Here is a 15,776-nt window from a genome sequence, read left to right on the forward strand (position 1 = left end):
AGGAGGGTTCAGGATGGGGAGCACGTGTATACCTGAAATTTTTTTAATTTAAAAAAAAATAAAAAAAAATAAAAAAAAATAAATTAAAAAAAAAAAGAAAAAAAAATACAAAAAAAATTAAAATAAATAAATTTAAATTTAAAAAAGATAATAATAGTACCTACCTCACAGGGTTATTGTGAGGATAGAAGAGTTAATATAACCAAAAGCACTTAGAATAGTGATTGCCTCATAGAGTGTTTTCAGTAAACACTCTTTAAGTATATGCCATAATTATGATTGATTGTGATTATTATTGCTGTTATCCATATGTCAAGTCCCAGGCACAAATAGTTGATAAAAAACATTGACTTTTATTAAGACTTCTCTTATTTCTGTCTTCAGAGCACTTGAATTTTAAGGAGCATGAAAAGAAAGTAATAGTATTGTTATAAGTCTGGTTTTTTTATTTAAACAGATGTCAGTGAGCTCCTTTCCAAAATCTTATTCCTTCAGGAACTCAAAATTCAATCTTATACCATAGGAGAAAAAAGTTTCTTGATGCTCCTTAGAGCAAGAGCAAATTTTTGAGCCTCACTGCAGACTTTCCGAGTCAGAAATTCTGGAGATGCAATCCATAAGTCACTTTGGTTCTTGTTTTTCAGTGCTTGCTGACATTTTTTTTTAAGATTTGAGCAGTTTTAGGTTAACAAAAAACTTGAGAGGAAGATACAGAAATTTCCCATCACCCCCTGTACCCACACACGCACAGCCTGCCCATTGTCAACATCCCCCACCAGAGTGGTTCACTGTTACAACTGATGAACCTACATGGACACATCATAATCACCCAAGTCCACAGTTTATATTCTGGCTCACTTTTGATGGAGTACATTTTATGGGTTTAGACAAATTCATAATTATGTGTATCTATCATAAAAGTGGACTTCCCAGGTGGCTCAGTGGTAAAGAACCCGCCTGACAATGCAGGAGACTCAAGGGATGTGGGTTCGACAAGAGCTCTTCCTGGGTCAGGAAGAGCCCCTGGAGAAGGAAGTGGCAACCCACTCCAGTATTCTTGCCTGGAAAAGCCCATGGACAGAGAAGCCTGGTGGGCTATAGTCCATGGAGTCACAAAGAAACACGAAGGAGCGTGCATGACACACCATCATAAAGGAATTGTGCAGAGTGCTTTCCCTGCCCCGAAAATCCTCTGTGCTCTACTTCCCCTCCACAACCCCCAGGCAAGCACTGATCTTCTTACCGTCTCCATAGTTGTGCTTTTGGTCCATTTTAACAAATGACCCAGTGATTCTCAGACTTTCTAACATTTGCAAATACCAGATATAGACTGCTGCAACTTTGACCACCTTCTGTTACTGGGGGTGGGATAAGACTGCTGCTGCTAAGTCGCTTCAGTCGTGTCTGACTCTGTGTGACCCCATAGACGGCAGCCCACCAGGCTCCCCTGTCCCTGGGATTCTCCAGGCAAGAATACTGGAGTGGGTTGCCATTTCCTTCTCCAGTGCATGAAAGTGAAAAGTGAAAGTGAAGATGCTCAGTCGTGTCTGACTCTTAGCGACCCCATGGACCGCAGCCTACCAGGCTCCTCCGTTCATGGGATTGTCCAGGCAAGAGTACTGGAGTGGGGTGCCATTGCTTTCTCTGGGATAAGACTGACGGGTGGTTAACAAGGAATTGGGCATTCCATGTTTCACATGTGTTCCAGTCCAAGAAGCACACTAAATGACTGAATTAAGCAGAAATACAGGTTATTTCTGGAAGCAGAGTCAGGGGTGTGGTAAAGGGAAGGAAAAACAGTTTGAGAGTGTGTGCTTCTGTTGATAGACCTGGAATAGAAAGTTTCAGACTGTACGTGTCTTCTGGAAATGCTGATGTCACGTCCTGTGCCATATTGCCCTGTGTGATGGATAGGAGAAGAGAAACCTTCTGAATTTTTATGTGAGGTTAAAATGAGAAAAATTCATTTCAGCCTTCAGAAGTCAGAGCTATCAGTACAAAAGGTCACTGATGCCAACTGGTGGCATTGCTGAGCTCGCAGTGGGAAGATTAAAATAGCAGCTTTTTGTTTTTGAAGCACTAGTTGCACTATTTGGGCTTGACTCTCAGTCTTTTGCCATCTTGCTGCTCTGGGATCGTAAGTAAAAAGGCATACGTAAAGAAGAAAAGCTCCAGGATGTTCTCTTAACTGCACGGAAGGGGATAGATATTATAGTTGTCCTCACACTAAGGCTGGTATAATATTTGCAGTGAAATAAGCAGTGCGATTGAACGATGACTCCATGGGATAGTGAGGGTTACTGATTGTATAGTGGAAGTGACTGAGCCGTGTGAATGACCGTGACCATTTCAGGCCCAGTCAGCAAATATTTCCTGGGGACCCAGCCCTGCGCAAGATGTGGTTTGCTTGGGATTCACCCTTCAGTGACAGGATTATAGAGCCTAGGGAGAGGGACACCAGGCTTAGAGGTGGGGGGTTGGTTGTAAGATAATGGTTTGGTGCCACGTGTACTGTGTTTGTGATGATAAAACAGTGTGCAAGTAGGTTCTGAGAGTCATATGCATGGAGCCAGTATTTGAAACCATTAGGAATGAATGGATGATCGTCTGCATAACTAAGGAAATTTGAGAATCAAGGATCCAACTTTTAGGGACACAGCAATTATAGCAAACAAAATATGAGAATTTAGTGAAGAAATGAGAGACCATCAGAAAAGGTAGACATGGACACAGGACTGTGTTCTATCATAGAAATCAAGAGGATACATTTTTCAAGAAGAGAAATTTTTTTGATGTTAAAAGCATGAAGAAATTTTTTTTAAAAAAGCAGCATCTGGGAAGATAGAGATGGGTCTTGGACTTGCAAAGTGAAAATGTTAACTCAAAAAGAATATTTTATATTAAGCAGGTGATCTTTATTACATTCATTTTAAGGCATGGTTTCTCAGCCTCAGCACTAATATTTGGGGCTTGATAATTTGTTGTTATGAGAAGCTGTCCTGTGCGTTGTGGGATGCTGTAACAGCATTCCTGACCTCTACCCACTAGATGCCAGTAGCTCTACCGCCACTGGTTATGACAACTAAAAAATGTCTCCAGTGTCAAATGCCCCTGGCTGAGAACCAGTGATTTAAGTATTTATTTAGTTCCTATTGTCTGAGTGATAATTGCTCTGTTGTGTCGGACTCTATGCAACCAATAGACTGTAACCTGCCAGGCTCTTCTGTCCCAGTGTGTACTATATTAAACATTGCAAGGCATAAAAAAAAAAAAAATGCCACACTTGCATCATTAAGAAGAATGTATTCTGATTTTCCTAAATTAAGTTATTCTATTTTTCCTATTATGTTGGTTAAAACTGTTTATATATACATTCACACATGTGCACACACACAAATATATATGTCATTCCTCTAAGTTAACATTGTCAGTTTAACTGTGTAATAATATTAGAAGAGCAGTAAATTTGAAATATTGAAGTTCCAAAACTCTGTGTTTTATTATAGATCAGTGAAGGAAATTTTGATTATGGACCCTTGCCAAGACTAGTAAGCAATTTTTTAATTAAATTTTATATATTCCAAAGGCTGAAATTATTTTTTACTCTCTCATTTCTTATGAAGCCAAAATACTCTTCCTGATCCATAGGTATGTTACAGAACTTCTGACTTTTTAAAAATGTGACTGTGCCAATTATCCTTTGGTAGAAATTACAATGCTATATGTTGAAAGTTTCTCAGTTCTTAATAAAAGAAAGATGGAAATTTTGGATGGTAATTGACCTTGGGAACATTTACAGGAAAGATAACCACCAAAATCATTTCATGGAAGGAAGGGTCCTTGATGTTTGGAAAGGATTCTCCATCAAAAGAAGCATCCTGTCATCTTTCTAAACCGAGCTTCCTTGTTGCTTAGAAACAAGAGAAGAAATCTAACCTCACTCTCCTGTTTTTGCTACTTGTGACATTGAACAAGGTCCCGACTACCGAGGCTAACGCTGAAATCCTTGTTTTCCCTGCAGACTGCATCATCTGCCATCAAAGGTGCTATTCAGCTGGGAATAGGATACACAGTGGGTAATCTCACCTCCAAGCCAGACCGAGATGTTCTCATGCAAGATTTTTATGTGGTGGAAAGTGTGTTCCTGCCCAGGTAAGAACATTGTTTATTGTGATATTTCCATGCTAAGGAACCTTTCCTGTGACATCCCCATATTGAAGACTTTTCTACTGGTGCAAGACTTTTCTACCAATGCACGTGTACATTACGTACTGGTGTTCATGTTGGACCTTTGGTGTGCCCAAAAGCAATCCAATTATTACTTTCGGTTGCATTAAATGGCTTGCATTTTTTTTAACATAGCCTGCATTTTTATAGCAGATGGTAGATAGAGTTCATCCTGTGGGTCAGCTGTAATTAATTAGTTGTAATAATGCCTGAAAGACCGTATGGAGAAAGACTTTGAAATTCAGTGGGAAAGGACTAGAGTAATCACAGAGTGATGTCTGCATAGGTTTAGAAAAAGAGGGCACTTGAGACGCAGCAGATGGTGCCAAGTTTTTGCTGTAGCCCTAATTTAAGAAATGAGTTGGGGAACCCGTAATTGGTTCTGCTATCTGAATATTCTCATGTGTTTCCTCTTTTAACTCTCCTCCGGAAAACTTAAGGGAATTCCCCTATTTTGACAGCATATTTGAAAAGACACCCAAGTTACCCATACATGTCACCTCTAACTTTATCATATGCATGCTAATGTGCCAAGTCACTTCAGTCATGTCTGATTCTTTGTGACTTTATGGACTGTAGCCCACCAGGCTCCTCTGTGCATAGGATTTCCCAGGCAAGAATACTGTAGTAGGTTGCTATGTCCTCCTCCAAGGGATCTTCCCAACCCTGGGATCAAACTCACATCTCTTAGTGTCTCCTGTATTGGCAGTTGAGTTTTTTTTTTTTTTTTTTTTAACCACTAGTGCCACCTAGGAAGCCCCATACTGGGGGGGATAAATCAAATAAATCTGAGATGGATGATAGTGATGGTTACACAACAGTGTTAATGGACATAATGCCACATAAGTATATGTTTAAAAATGGGTAAGATGGCAAATTTATATTATGCATGCTATACCAAAATAAAACAAATAATTTAAAAGTCTAATGCTCAGTTAATATAAGAAGAGAAGTACTCACTATTAAATTGGAAATGTCACTACCACTGACAGGACTTTTCAAAGAAAGAAAATAGATACTCAACTTAGGGGTTTGGAAGCAATTATATTGTCTTTGTGGCTACAAGGATTGACTTGTCATTTATTTTAAAGTAAATATTTCTTTCTAAAATAAGCCAATTTTATTATCAATTATTGCTAGGCTTGAGTGAGAATGGTTGGGTAACACTTTTCCTCTCCATGTTTTCATTGTCTTTAAAAATCTTCAGGGAAATGGTTCTTAAATTTATTTCTTTGTCCAGGCATCAACTTCCTAGAAATAAAACCTTTGGATGAGTGTGTCCATGTAGTCACAACAGAGCACATAAATAAAAGAAAGTCAGCTAGAAACCCACACAGCCTCATTCTTTTAAAATTTATCATCTCAGCATTGTTTTTTAAATTGGAGTGTAATTGCTTTACCAATGTTTTGTTACTTTCTACTGTACAGTAAAGTATATCAGCTATCTGTATACATACTTCCCCTCCCTCGCATCCTCCGCCACCCATCTAGGTCATCACCGAGCACTGAGCTGAGCTTCCTGTGCTCTGCAGTGGGTTCCCGCTAGCTAGCTGTTTCACACATGGTGGTGTATACACGTCAATCCCGGTTTCCCAGTTTGTGCCCCACTGCTCTTCTCCCCGTGTCCACATGTCCATTCTCTGCATCTCTATTCTTGCCCTGCAGATAGGTTCATCTGTGCCTTATTTTGCTTTAAATCCCTTAGCTGAAGAACAAAGTTGGTCTATGAAAGATTAGAAGTTTGCCTTTCTCTGTTTCCCTTGCAGTTATGAGAACTAGTTTTCATGCAGAATATGGACAACCCCAAGACCTAAGATATAATCCTGTCTGTTCATGACACTGTTATTCTCTCTGTAGCTGGAAATTGTCCTTTGTGTTTGTTTTTTAACAGTCTATCATTCAAAAATGTATGTATTAGTCAGGAGGTCATGAGTTTATCTTAATCTTTTGGTATGTTCTGTTAGGCTCAAATTCTATGAAATGTGTTTACAGAATATTCTAATTCTCATGGTCTTCTAGGGCCTCTTCTCAAAACTTTCAACCTTATTTTTTTTTGTTTTTGAGGCCTTTTGTGGAAGGATGGCTGGCAGTGAGTTAGGGTACTAGAGCAGTTACAGCAAAGATGGGTGTACAAAGAGCAGGGTGTTCCATCCTGGCTGATCTCTTCTACTCATGCTGTCCAGTCAACAGAGCCAACCGTTGCTGGGCACCAGGAGCAAGCATATGGTCCTCAGGCCTGCAGCATCAGCATCATCTAGCACTTTTTAGACACGCAGGTTCTTGGGCTCCCCCTTCCCAGATCAACAAAATTAGAAACTCTGGGGCTAGGACCCAGGAATCTGTTTAACAATTGCTCCAGGTGATTCTAAGCACATAAAAGTTTGAGAATCACTGAGCTGGCATTTTGCTTCCCATTTTAGAGTAATAGTTGCTGTAATAGATAACAGATTTTGTTCTTAAAGCACATAAAACCCCCAATATTTTTAAATTAATATCTTAAATATAAAAATTATATTTAACAACTGAATTATGCATGACGCTGTATGAGATACTATACAAAAAGGAGTGCATAAATAAGGTCTTCATAGACACTTTTAGGGGCTTCCCTGGTGGCTCAGACTGTCAAGAATCTGCCTGCAATGTGGACAATCCAGGTTTGATTCCTGAGTCAGGAAGATCTCCTGGAGAAGGAAATGGCTACCCACTCCAGTAGTCTTGCCTGGAGAATTCCATGGACAGAGGCTACAGTCCATGGGGTCGCAAAGAGTCAGATACAGCTGAGCAACTAACACTGTTTTCAGGCCCTTCTGAGAGTTTTGATTCCTTTTGTTGATGGACAGTTTATCATAAGCACACTGCATTTTTATTAAGACAAAATGAGATTTTTTTCTTCAGGAATAGAGAACCAAAGTTGTATCTACCTGGATTTTGCATCTTTAACCTTAACTCTGTATTCCAAGAAAGCAGCAGCAGCCACTGAATGACACGCATGTCCCTGGGGAAGGGAGCACCCAGCTGGCTGATCCTATTGAGAAGAGTCCACTGTCACATTCAAATATATCATTCAGAGTTTGTATAGCTTTTAAATGTCAATGTGACATGAAACATTTGATTCAGACTAAAATTTAAGCGAATACTGTATTGCTTGTTTAAAGAACACACAGTATAAGGAACTCTATTCAGTTTTCTGTGGTGAACTAAATGGGACAGAAATCCAAAAGAGAAGGATTATATATATATATATATATGTAATTCACTTTATTCTACAGCCAACACTGACACATCAGTGTAAAGCAACTACTGTCGTTCAGTCAGTCAGTCAGTATGTCCGACTCTTTACAACCCCATGGATTGCACAATGCCAGGCTTCCCTGTCCTTCAGCATCTCCCGGAGCTTGCTTAAACTCATGTCCATTGAGTCAGTGATGCCATCCAACTATCTCGTTCTCTGTCGTCCCCTTCTCCTCGTGCCTCCAATCTTTCCCATCATCAGGGTCTTTTCCAGTGAGTCGGCTCTTCACATCAGGTGGCCTAAATATTGGAGCTTCAGCTTCAGCATCAGTCCCTCCAATGAATATTCAGGATTCATTTCCTTTAGTATTGCCTGATTTAATCTCCTTGCAGTCCATGAGACTCTCAAGAGTCTTCTCCAACACCACAATTCAAAAGCATCAATTCTTCGGCACTCAGTCTTCTTTATGGTCCAACTTGCACATTGACTATATGGACCTTTGTCAGCCAAGTAACATCTCTGCTTTTTAATATTCTGCCTAGGTTTGTCATAGCTTTTCTTCCAAGGAGCAAGCGTCTTTTAACTTCATGGCTGCAGTCACCATCTGCAGTGATTTTGGAGCCCAAGAAAATAAAGTCTCTCACTGTTTCCATTGTTTCCCCATCTGTTTGCCACGAAGTGATGGGACTGGATGCCATGATCTTTATTTGTTGAACATTGAGTATTAAGCCAGCTTTTTCACTCTCCCATTTCACCTTCATCAAGGGGCTCTTTAGGTTCTGTTCGGTTTCTGTCATAAGGGTGGTGTCATCTGTGTATCTGAGGTTATTGATATTTCTCCCACCAATCTTGATTCCTACTTGTGCTTCATCCAGCCTGGCATTTCATATGATGTACTCTGCATATAAGTTAAATAAACAGGGTGACAATATACAGCCTTGATGTACTCCTTTCCCAATTTTGAACCAGTCCATTGTTCCAGTTCTGGTTCCAACTGTTGCTTCTTGAGCTGCATGCAGGCTTCTCAGGAGGCAGGCAAGGTGGTCTGGTATTCCCATCTCTTTAAGAATTTTCCACAGTTTGTTGTGATCCACACAGTCAAAGCCTTTAGCATAGTCAGAAGTAGATGTTTTTTCTGGAGCAACTATATTCCAATAATAATTGGAAAGATTATTACTCCAATAATAATAATTTAAAAAGAACATATATGCTCCAGATGCATTTACATGAAAACAAGAAACTCACATGGGGTCTTGCCTCAGTTTCCTCATCTGGGCTAAGTTTCTTCTTTGGTTTAGCCAAGGGATTGGTCCCAGTATTTCTCAACAAATGTGCTTTTGACTTTTTTTGGATGAGCTAATTCTTTGTGCAAGACTGAACATTTGTCATCCCCAGGCCATGCCAGTAATATCTCATTATTATAGCGATCAAAACCCTTCCCACAAAGTGATGGATAAATTCAGTTTCTTGATTCTGGTGGTGGTTTCATAGGTATACACATATGTGAGAATTGACAAACTGTACATTTTATTGTATGTCAGTTACAACTCAGTAAAGGGGCCAAATAATGCTCCCTCCCTCCCTGCTTATATTTCTCTACTTGCCTAGGGTGAGAGGCCCTTGTTGCAAGCAGTTGAAACATTCTGAAGTCTCTGGTGGCTCTAAAGTCCAATGCATTTATCTGGGTCATAGAACTAATTGCTTAGGGTGCCTTGAGATGTTTTAATTTACTACTGCTCTGAGACTGCAGAATCTGTTTCCCTTAGCAACGAAGTGCACTGTGTTATTTTTTATTTCTTTATTTTAAAGTGGCTTGAAGTTATTTTTAGATATTATGTATTTGCACCACAGATTATTTCATTTTGTAGATGGAAAAGAGCTCTAGACCTGTTTAAGATTTTAAGGATGATACAAAATTCTTTTTAACTGTCTGTTTCCATTATCTTCCAAAATCACAAAATAGATGAGTAAGAGAACCATGACCATATCTTAATCTTTTGACCCCAAATTCTGTACCACCCAGAACTCAAGGTTGTAGATTTTTCATGTGTAAATGGGATTAGGAAGATAGAGAATGTTTGATCATGTTTCTGCCATGTAAACATGAACCAGAGGCGGCAACAGGAGGCAAAGTTTAAGTACCAACTATGAACTAAGCATAGTCTTATTAATAATATTTGTATGTTCTACAATATTATTGTTATTACTTTTCATCTTTACCATTAAGAAAAATCTAATTTATATATGAAGTAACTAAGGCCCTGAGGTATTAGGTGTCTTAACCCAAAGTGATAAACCAGTAAATGGAAAAGCCAGGATTTGAACTCAGCAGTGGCTGGGTCCACAGTTTTGTTTCTCCCTATACTATGGTGATGAAACACAGGAACGGTATTTCTTTTTGAATTAAAAAAAGAACAAAACTTCTAGAATTATGAAACTAAATCTACCTATCTGGCCCCTTGACAGCCAGCTTGAATCCATCCCTCTGTTCCTCTGTAGGAGATACCATCGCCTTCTCTGGGATGGAAAATATGGATTGAAAGCTGGCAATAAATATATCTTTCCATATTCAAGAATAATTATCTAATCAAAGAATTTGTTAAAAAAAAAAAAGAAAGAAAAAGAAATCACCTGTATTTTCATCTACTCACTGGAATTTAGCTTGATGTGAAGATCATTGCAGACTGCCCTTAGGTTTGATGGATTTTCTTCTTGGGGATTTATTTGAATCACCAGGTGAAGTGAAAGTCACTCAGTCATGTCCGACTCTTTGTGACTCTGTGGACTGTACTTCCCAGGCCAGAATACTGGAGTGGGTAGCCTTTCCCTTATCCAGGGGATCTTCCCAACACAGGGATTGAATCCAGGTCTCCCACATTGCAGGCAGATTCTTTACCAGCTGAGCTACCAGGGAAGCCCAAGAGTACTGGAGTGGGTAGCCTATCCCTTCTCCAGAGGATCTTCCTGACCCAGGAATCGAACTGGGGTCTCCTGCATTGCAGGCAGATTCTTTACCAACTGAGCTATGATATTATTCTCAATGACAAGCAAACATATATGTCAAAGATGCATATAAGCATTGCCAAATATCAGTGCTACATTTAGGGTTTTGACAGACTAGTCAACCACCTGCATTTCAAGTTTCACTGACATAAACTCATCCAGGAATCCATTTGTACCATGGGTCAGCGCACTACAGCTCATGAGAAAAAGCCGGCCCCATGCTTTTTTTTTTTTTTTTAATAAAGTTTAATTGTAGCAGCCACATCTGTTCACTTACATATTGTTTAGGGTTCCTTTTCCACTACAACAGTAGAGTTGAGTAGTTGTAACAAAGACTCTACAAAGTTTGCTAATCCTTGATCTATACCTGTTTTTTTTCCATACAAGGTTTTATATAGATGTGGATAGAACAGAAAGCTACCAGAATATTCTTCTCAGGATTAAATGAGAGGTGTGACTGTTGCTGGTAAAGCCAATAATACAAGGTCCCTTCAAGTCAAAGCGTTTCAAATATTTGCTCAGTATTTATGTAGTGGGGATAGATAATGTATAGGGGAAAGATAATTTCCTATCAATAAGGATTATATACCTCTTCCTTTAATTCAAAAGTGAAAAATTTGTTGCATGCACTGAATATTACATAACATTTTCACTTATTTGAAATTGTCTTGTAAACATAATTTTTCAGTGTGCTAATAACTACTTTAGAAGTTTAGCATTTAGGTGATGAACGACGATATCACACATTCCCAGTAAATGACACCCTGGAATATGTTCTTTAGTTTTGGAATTTAAGCTGTCTTCAGCTACTCACTTTTAAAGACTGGCTGTTAGCTTGTTCGCCTCAAAAGATGGTGCAACCTTGTGTTCCAGAAGGCAGCTCAGGGGTACCCATCACAGATGTGTTCAGCAGAAGGAGGCTGGCACCTGCAGGGAGTGTGTCTTTTGTTTCATTATGTTGGTTTTGTTTTTCCTCCAGGAGAATGGAAAGACACTGCCACTGTCTGATTTGGCAAGAGAGAGAACCAATTTCTATTACCTAGGTTAAATGGTTGTATGTTAAAACTAAGCAGTCTCCACCTTGCCCGAGTGGGCAGAGGCAGTTAGTAATGCCTGACGCTGCTTCTGCATGCCCTGCCATACACAGGTTCACTCTGAAGACTGGTGCCACCGCTCGTTTGTTCCTGGACTGTGGTGTCACTGGTCCAATTGTATTACACTTAAGTTTTCTTTGTCTCAGTATCACCATCTGTATATTAGGACAACGTCACTCACTTATCCTGCCTCATGGGAGGTGGGATGGTTAAGTTGATGCGTCAACTTGACTGGCTAAGAGATGCCCACATAGCTGAGAAGACGTTTTTTCTGGGTGTGTCTGTGAGGATATTTCTAGAAGAAATTAGCATTTGAATCAGTAGACTGAGTAAAAAAAGATCACCTCACAGTTTGGGTGGGCATCACCCTGAATAGAACAAAAAGGTGGCGAAAGGGCTGATTCACTCCCTACTTGAGATGGGACATCTCCTGCTGATGCTGAAAGCTCAGCTTCTCGGTACACTGGTGGTGAATCAAAACTTGGAGACAAGAGTTTTGGATGAAGTAGAGAAGGATAGCTTTATTGCTTTGCCAGGCAAAGGGGGACACAGTGGGCTAATGCCCTCAAACCATGTGTCCCCACTTGGGGAGGATAGGGAGAAGTTTTATAGTAGTTGTTCAAAGAGGGTGAGATCAGTCCATGGACATTCTTCTAACAGGTTGGTGGGGAAGTAAGTGGGAGTCTGCCTTCAGGTCTAACTGGTCTGGGGTCTTCATGCTTGTGGTCAGCATACCACCATTCATCATTAACTCCTTCCACCTGGAGGGGCCTTCAGTACCTGCAGATTAGCTCGAAGATATTTTTGTGTGTATCCACTGATGGGAAAACAGGCCCTTGCTCCAAGGCTGCTCTTGACTGTTTCTCCCTGGCCTCACATCCTCTCCATTCCTTAGTTAAATACTTGAATCTGCCCATTGGAACTCAGGGAAGATCAGGGAGACTGAATGAAGGCTGTTTCCTATAATCAAAGAAATGGAGGATACAGAAAGGGCTTGTATCCAGGAGCCCCACAGGCCCTAGACATTATCACTGCCCTGGGACATCAGTGTTCCTGATTCTTGGGCCTTCAGACTGAAACTGGAACTTATACCATTGGCTTCCCTGACTCTCAGACCTTTGGTTTTGGTTTGGAATTACACTACCAGCTTTCTTGGGCCCCCAGCTTGCATATGGCAGATCGTTGGATTTCTCAGCCTCCATAACCGCATGAGCCAATTCCTTATAATAAATCTGTCACCTAGGAGTTGCTGACCCACTCGTTTTGCCAGGAGGCCACTAACAGTTTGAAATCAAGGAAGCTCACCATATATAAAATGTTGCCTCTAAAACATCAAAGCTCTGGGCCTCAGCTCCAAAACTGAGCCTCTTAAGAGTCCTGGAGATACTAAATCAATTTCACCCCATTGCTGAGCATCAGATCTCTCCACTCAGTGCCACTGAAAATAGCGCTTGGTTATCAGGCTCTGAAACCACACATGCAAAGCAGGGTGTTCACGATACATACAAATGAGAACCCCTAAATGGCTAATCAAATTCAGCCCACCTGATCCTGCAGCATTATTAGGGATGGGGAGCATGGGGATGGGGAGATAATTGGGGTATTTGGGGAGGTTGTACCCTGAAACCTTTAACAGGATCCTAAAAAGGAAGACTAACCGAGGAAGATCAAGTTGAAATTAAGGCCAACCTAATTGCTGCTGACTGTTCCACTGCCTTGGTGTAGATCTAATCTCCTCCTCTTGTTTGTTCCTGACTAATTTAGGTCATTACTTTCCCTCCCTAGGCTCTGACTTCCTTATCTGCTAAATGGGAAATTCCAGATGCTAGCTACTGCTTCCTCAAGCTTCAGCATTGTAACCCCAAACATTTACTGCCATTGAGAAATAACATACGTTTGGACTGAGGACAAGCATTAACTTTAAATTAATTTCAGTTAAATTGAAAATTGAACCCACCTCCAAAGAGTAAATATCAAAATCCCAAAGCTGATCCATAATAAACTCTAACTGCTTCTTGATGAAATAAGGGAGAAAAGAACAAGATAAAGTACTATTTTTTATTTGAAGTTTCTTCCTCCTTTGGGGAGGTTAACAAACCCTTTCTTTAGTAACTTGGTAAAGTAGAACTGTGTGTTGGCTTACTTATTTAGGTTCTTACTTGGCAAAATAAAATTGGAGATCCTACGTGGGCCTCAAGATTTTTTAAAGATTTTTTCTTAATATATATTAATTTTATTGAAATATAGTTGACTTACAATGTTTCAGGTGCACAGCAAGATGATTCAGTTATACATATACACATATATTATTTTTGAAATTATTTTCCATTATAGGTCATGATAAATATTGACTATAGTTCCCTGTGCTATACAGTAAACCTTTGTTGCATGTTTCATATCTGTTTTTTAAAATTAGAAACTAACATTCTGTTCATACTAAATCAGACAACTAAAAATGTATGACATTTCGGCCTCCAGATTTTTATTGTTGAAATTTTACCAGCTCACGGGATCCAAACATCTCGAATCACTGCTGAAAACATCGTAGCTGAAATTTCCAAAGCCTCAATTTTATGCTAAGACAGGAAACTGGGGTCTTTTTTAAACGGGTTGAAGAGACCTAAGTCTTAAATTGTGAAGAAGTCTTCTCTTCGGCAGACTTCAGTTTTGCTGAATCTAGATGCCTGACTGCTCCTGATGGCTGCCACCAGGCTCAGGGCTGGAAAGCCCTCAGGGGTCTTTGGTGGCGCTTTCCCACTGGCCAGTGGATAAATGCTGATTGAGTTGTGTCTGCTGCCTTGGCTCAGCATTTCCTGCATGTGCAGAGGAGCCTCTGTGCTGGACACCAGTGGACCAGCACCCACACTGGTACCCCGTAGGTACCCTGTAGGTCCCCCGTAGGTCTGCTGGCTGATCCTTGCTGCACCTGCTGTGTGGTGTTGCTCTTGTGCCCTGTACCTCCTGACAACCTCCAGCTGGGGCCAACAGTCCAGTAATTTGCATTTCTTTCAGTAGAGCTTCATTCATGTCAGGTTGCTATTTGTTATTCACTGGAGCAGCTTACTAAGCAGAAGGGTTACTGAACCTTTCTGCTGTGTGGTACCCAGTGTGCAGAGCTTTGTTTTGGGCTTATGGCTTTTACCCCCAACTTAAAAAAAAAATTTAATGTTGTAAATGGTAATACATAGAAGGGTTAATCCTCATGATGCTTTTAAAAGAAATACTGTACATAGTGTCCCTTTCATTCCTGTCCTTTTGTACCCAGTGTCTAGCTCTAGCTCTACTGACCCCTGTTACTAGGGATCTGTACATCCTTCAAGGGTTTTTTTTATGCAGATACATGCCAAAGATATATTTTTTTGTTTTTGTATACAAGTGTTGGCATGCCATACACAGTATTTTGCATCAACCTTCTTTCACTTAATGTGTCTCACATCTCACCATGTCAGTGTGTTTTGGTCTCTAAGTCAATGTCCAACTCTTTGTGACCTCATGGACTGCAGCATGCCAGGCTCCCCTGTCCTTCACTCTCAGAATTTGCTCAAATTCCTGTCCATTGAGTCTGTAATGCTATCTTACCATCTCATCCTCTGTTCCCTCCTTCTCCTCCTGTCCTCAATCTTTCGCAGCATCAGGGTCTTTTCCAATGAATCTACTCTTCACATCAGATGGCCACAGTACTGGAGCTTCAGCTTCGGCATCAGTCCTTCCAATGACTATTCAGGGTTGCTTGAGTGTAGGATTGACTGATTTGATCTCCTTGCTGTCTGAGGGACTCTCAAGAGTTTTCTCCAACACCACAGTTTGAAAGCATCGATTCTTTGGTGCTCAGCCACCTTTATGGTCCAACTGTCACATCCATACATGGCTATTGGAAAAACCACAGCCTTGACTTTATGGACCTTTGTCCACAAAGTGACTTCTATGCTTTTTAATTAAGCTATCTAGGTTTGTCACAGCTTTCCTTTCAAGGAGCAAGTGTGTTTTAATTTCATGGCTGCAGTCACTGTCTGCAGTGATTTTGGAGCCCAGGAAAATAAAATCTGTCACTGCTTCCATTTTTTCCCCATCTATTTGCCATGAAGTGATGGAACCAGATGCCATGATCTTAGTTTTTTGAATGTTGAGTTTTAAGCCAGGTTTTTAACTCTCCTCTTTCACCCTCATCAAGAGGCTCTTTAGTTCCTCTTCACTTTCTGCCATTAGAGTGGTATTATCTG

General features: G+C 40.3%; 1 protein-coding gene across 7 annotated transcripts in view; it reads left to right on the plus strand.

Moving 5' to 3' along the window:
- Positions 1-15,776, plus strand: part of PIP5K1B (phosphatidylinositol-4-phosphate 5-kinase type 1 beta) — a 346,077-nt gene that overhangs the window by 172,525 nt on the left and 157,776 nt on the right. For 5 of the 7 annotated variants that reach the window (XM_015472494.3, XM_015472493.3, XM_002689633.6 and 2 more), the window contains one exon: positions 4,022-4,152. In XM_015472494.3, the coding sequence (XP_015327980.1) occupies positions 4,022-4,152 (131 nt within the window). Of the gene's footprint in view, positions 1-3,506; positions 3,549-4,021; positions 4,153-15,776 lie in introns of all 7 variants that reach the window. The other 2 variants (XM_059889453.1, XM_059889454.1) reach the window with 1 other exon arrangement.

Source organism: Bos taurus, chromosome 8 (genome assembly GCF_002263795.3).
Source record: "Bos taurus isolate L1 Dominette 01449 registration number 42190680 breed Hereford chromosome 8, ARS-UCD2.0, whole genome shotgun sequence".
NCBI lineage: Eukaryota > Metazoa > Chordata > Mammalia > Artiodactyla > Bovidae > Bos > Bos taurus.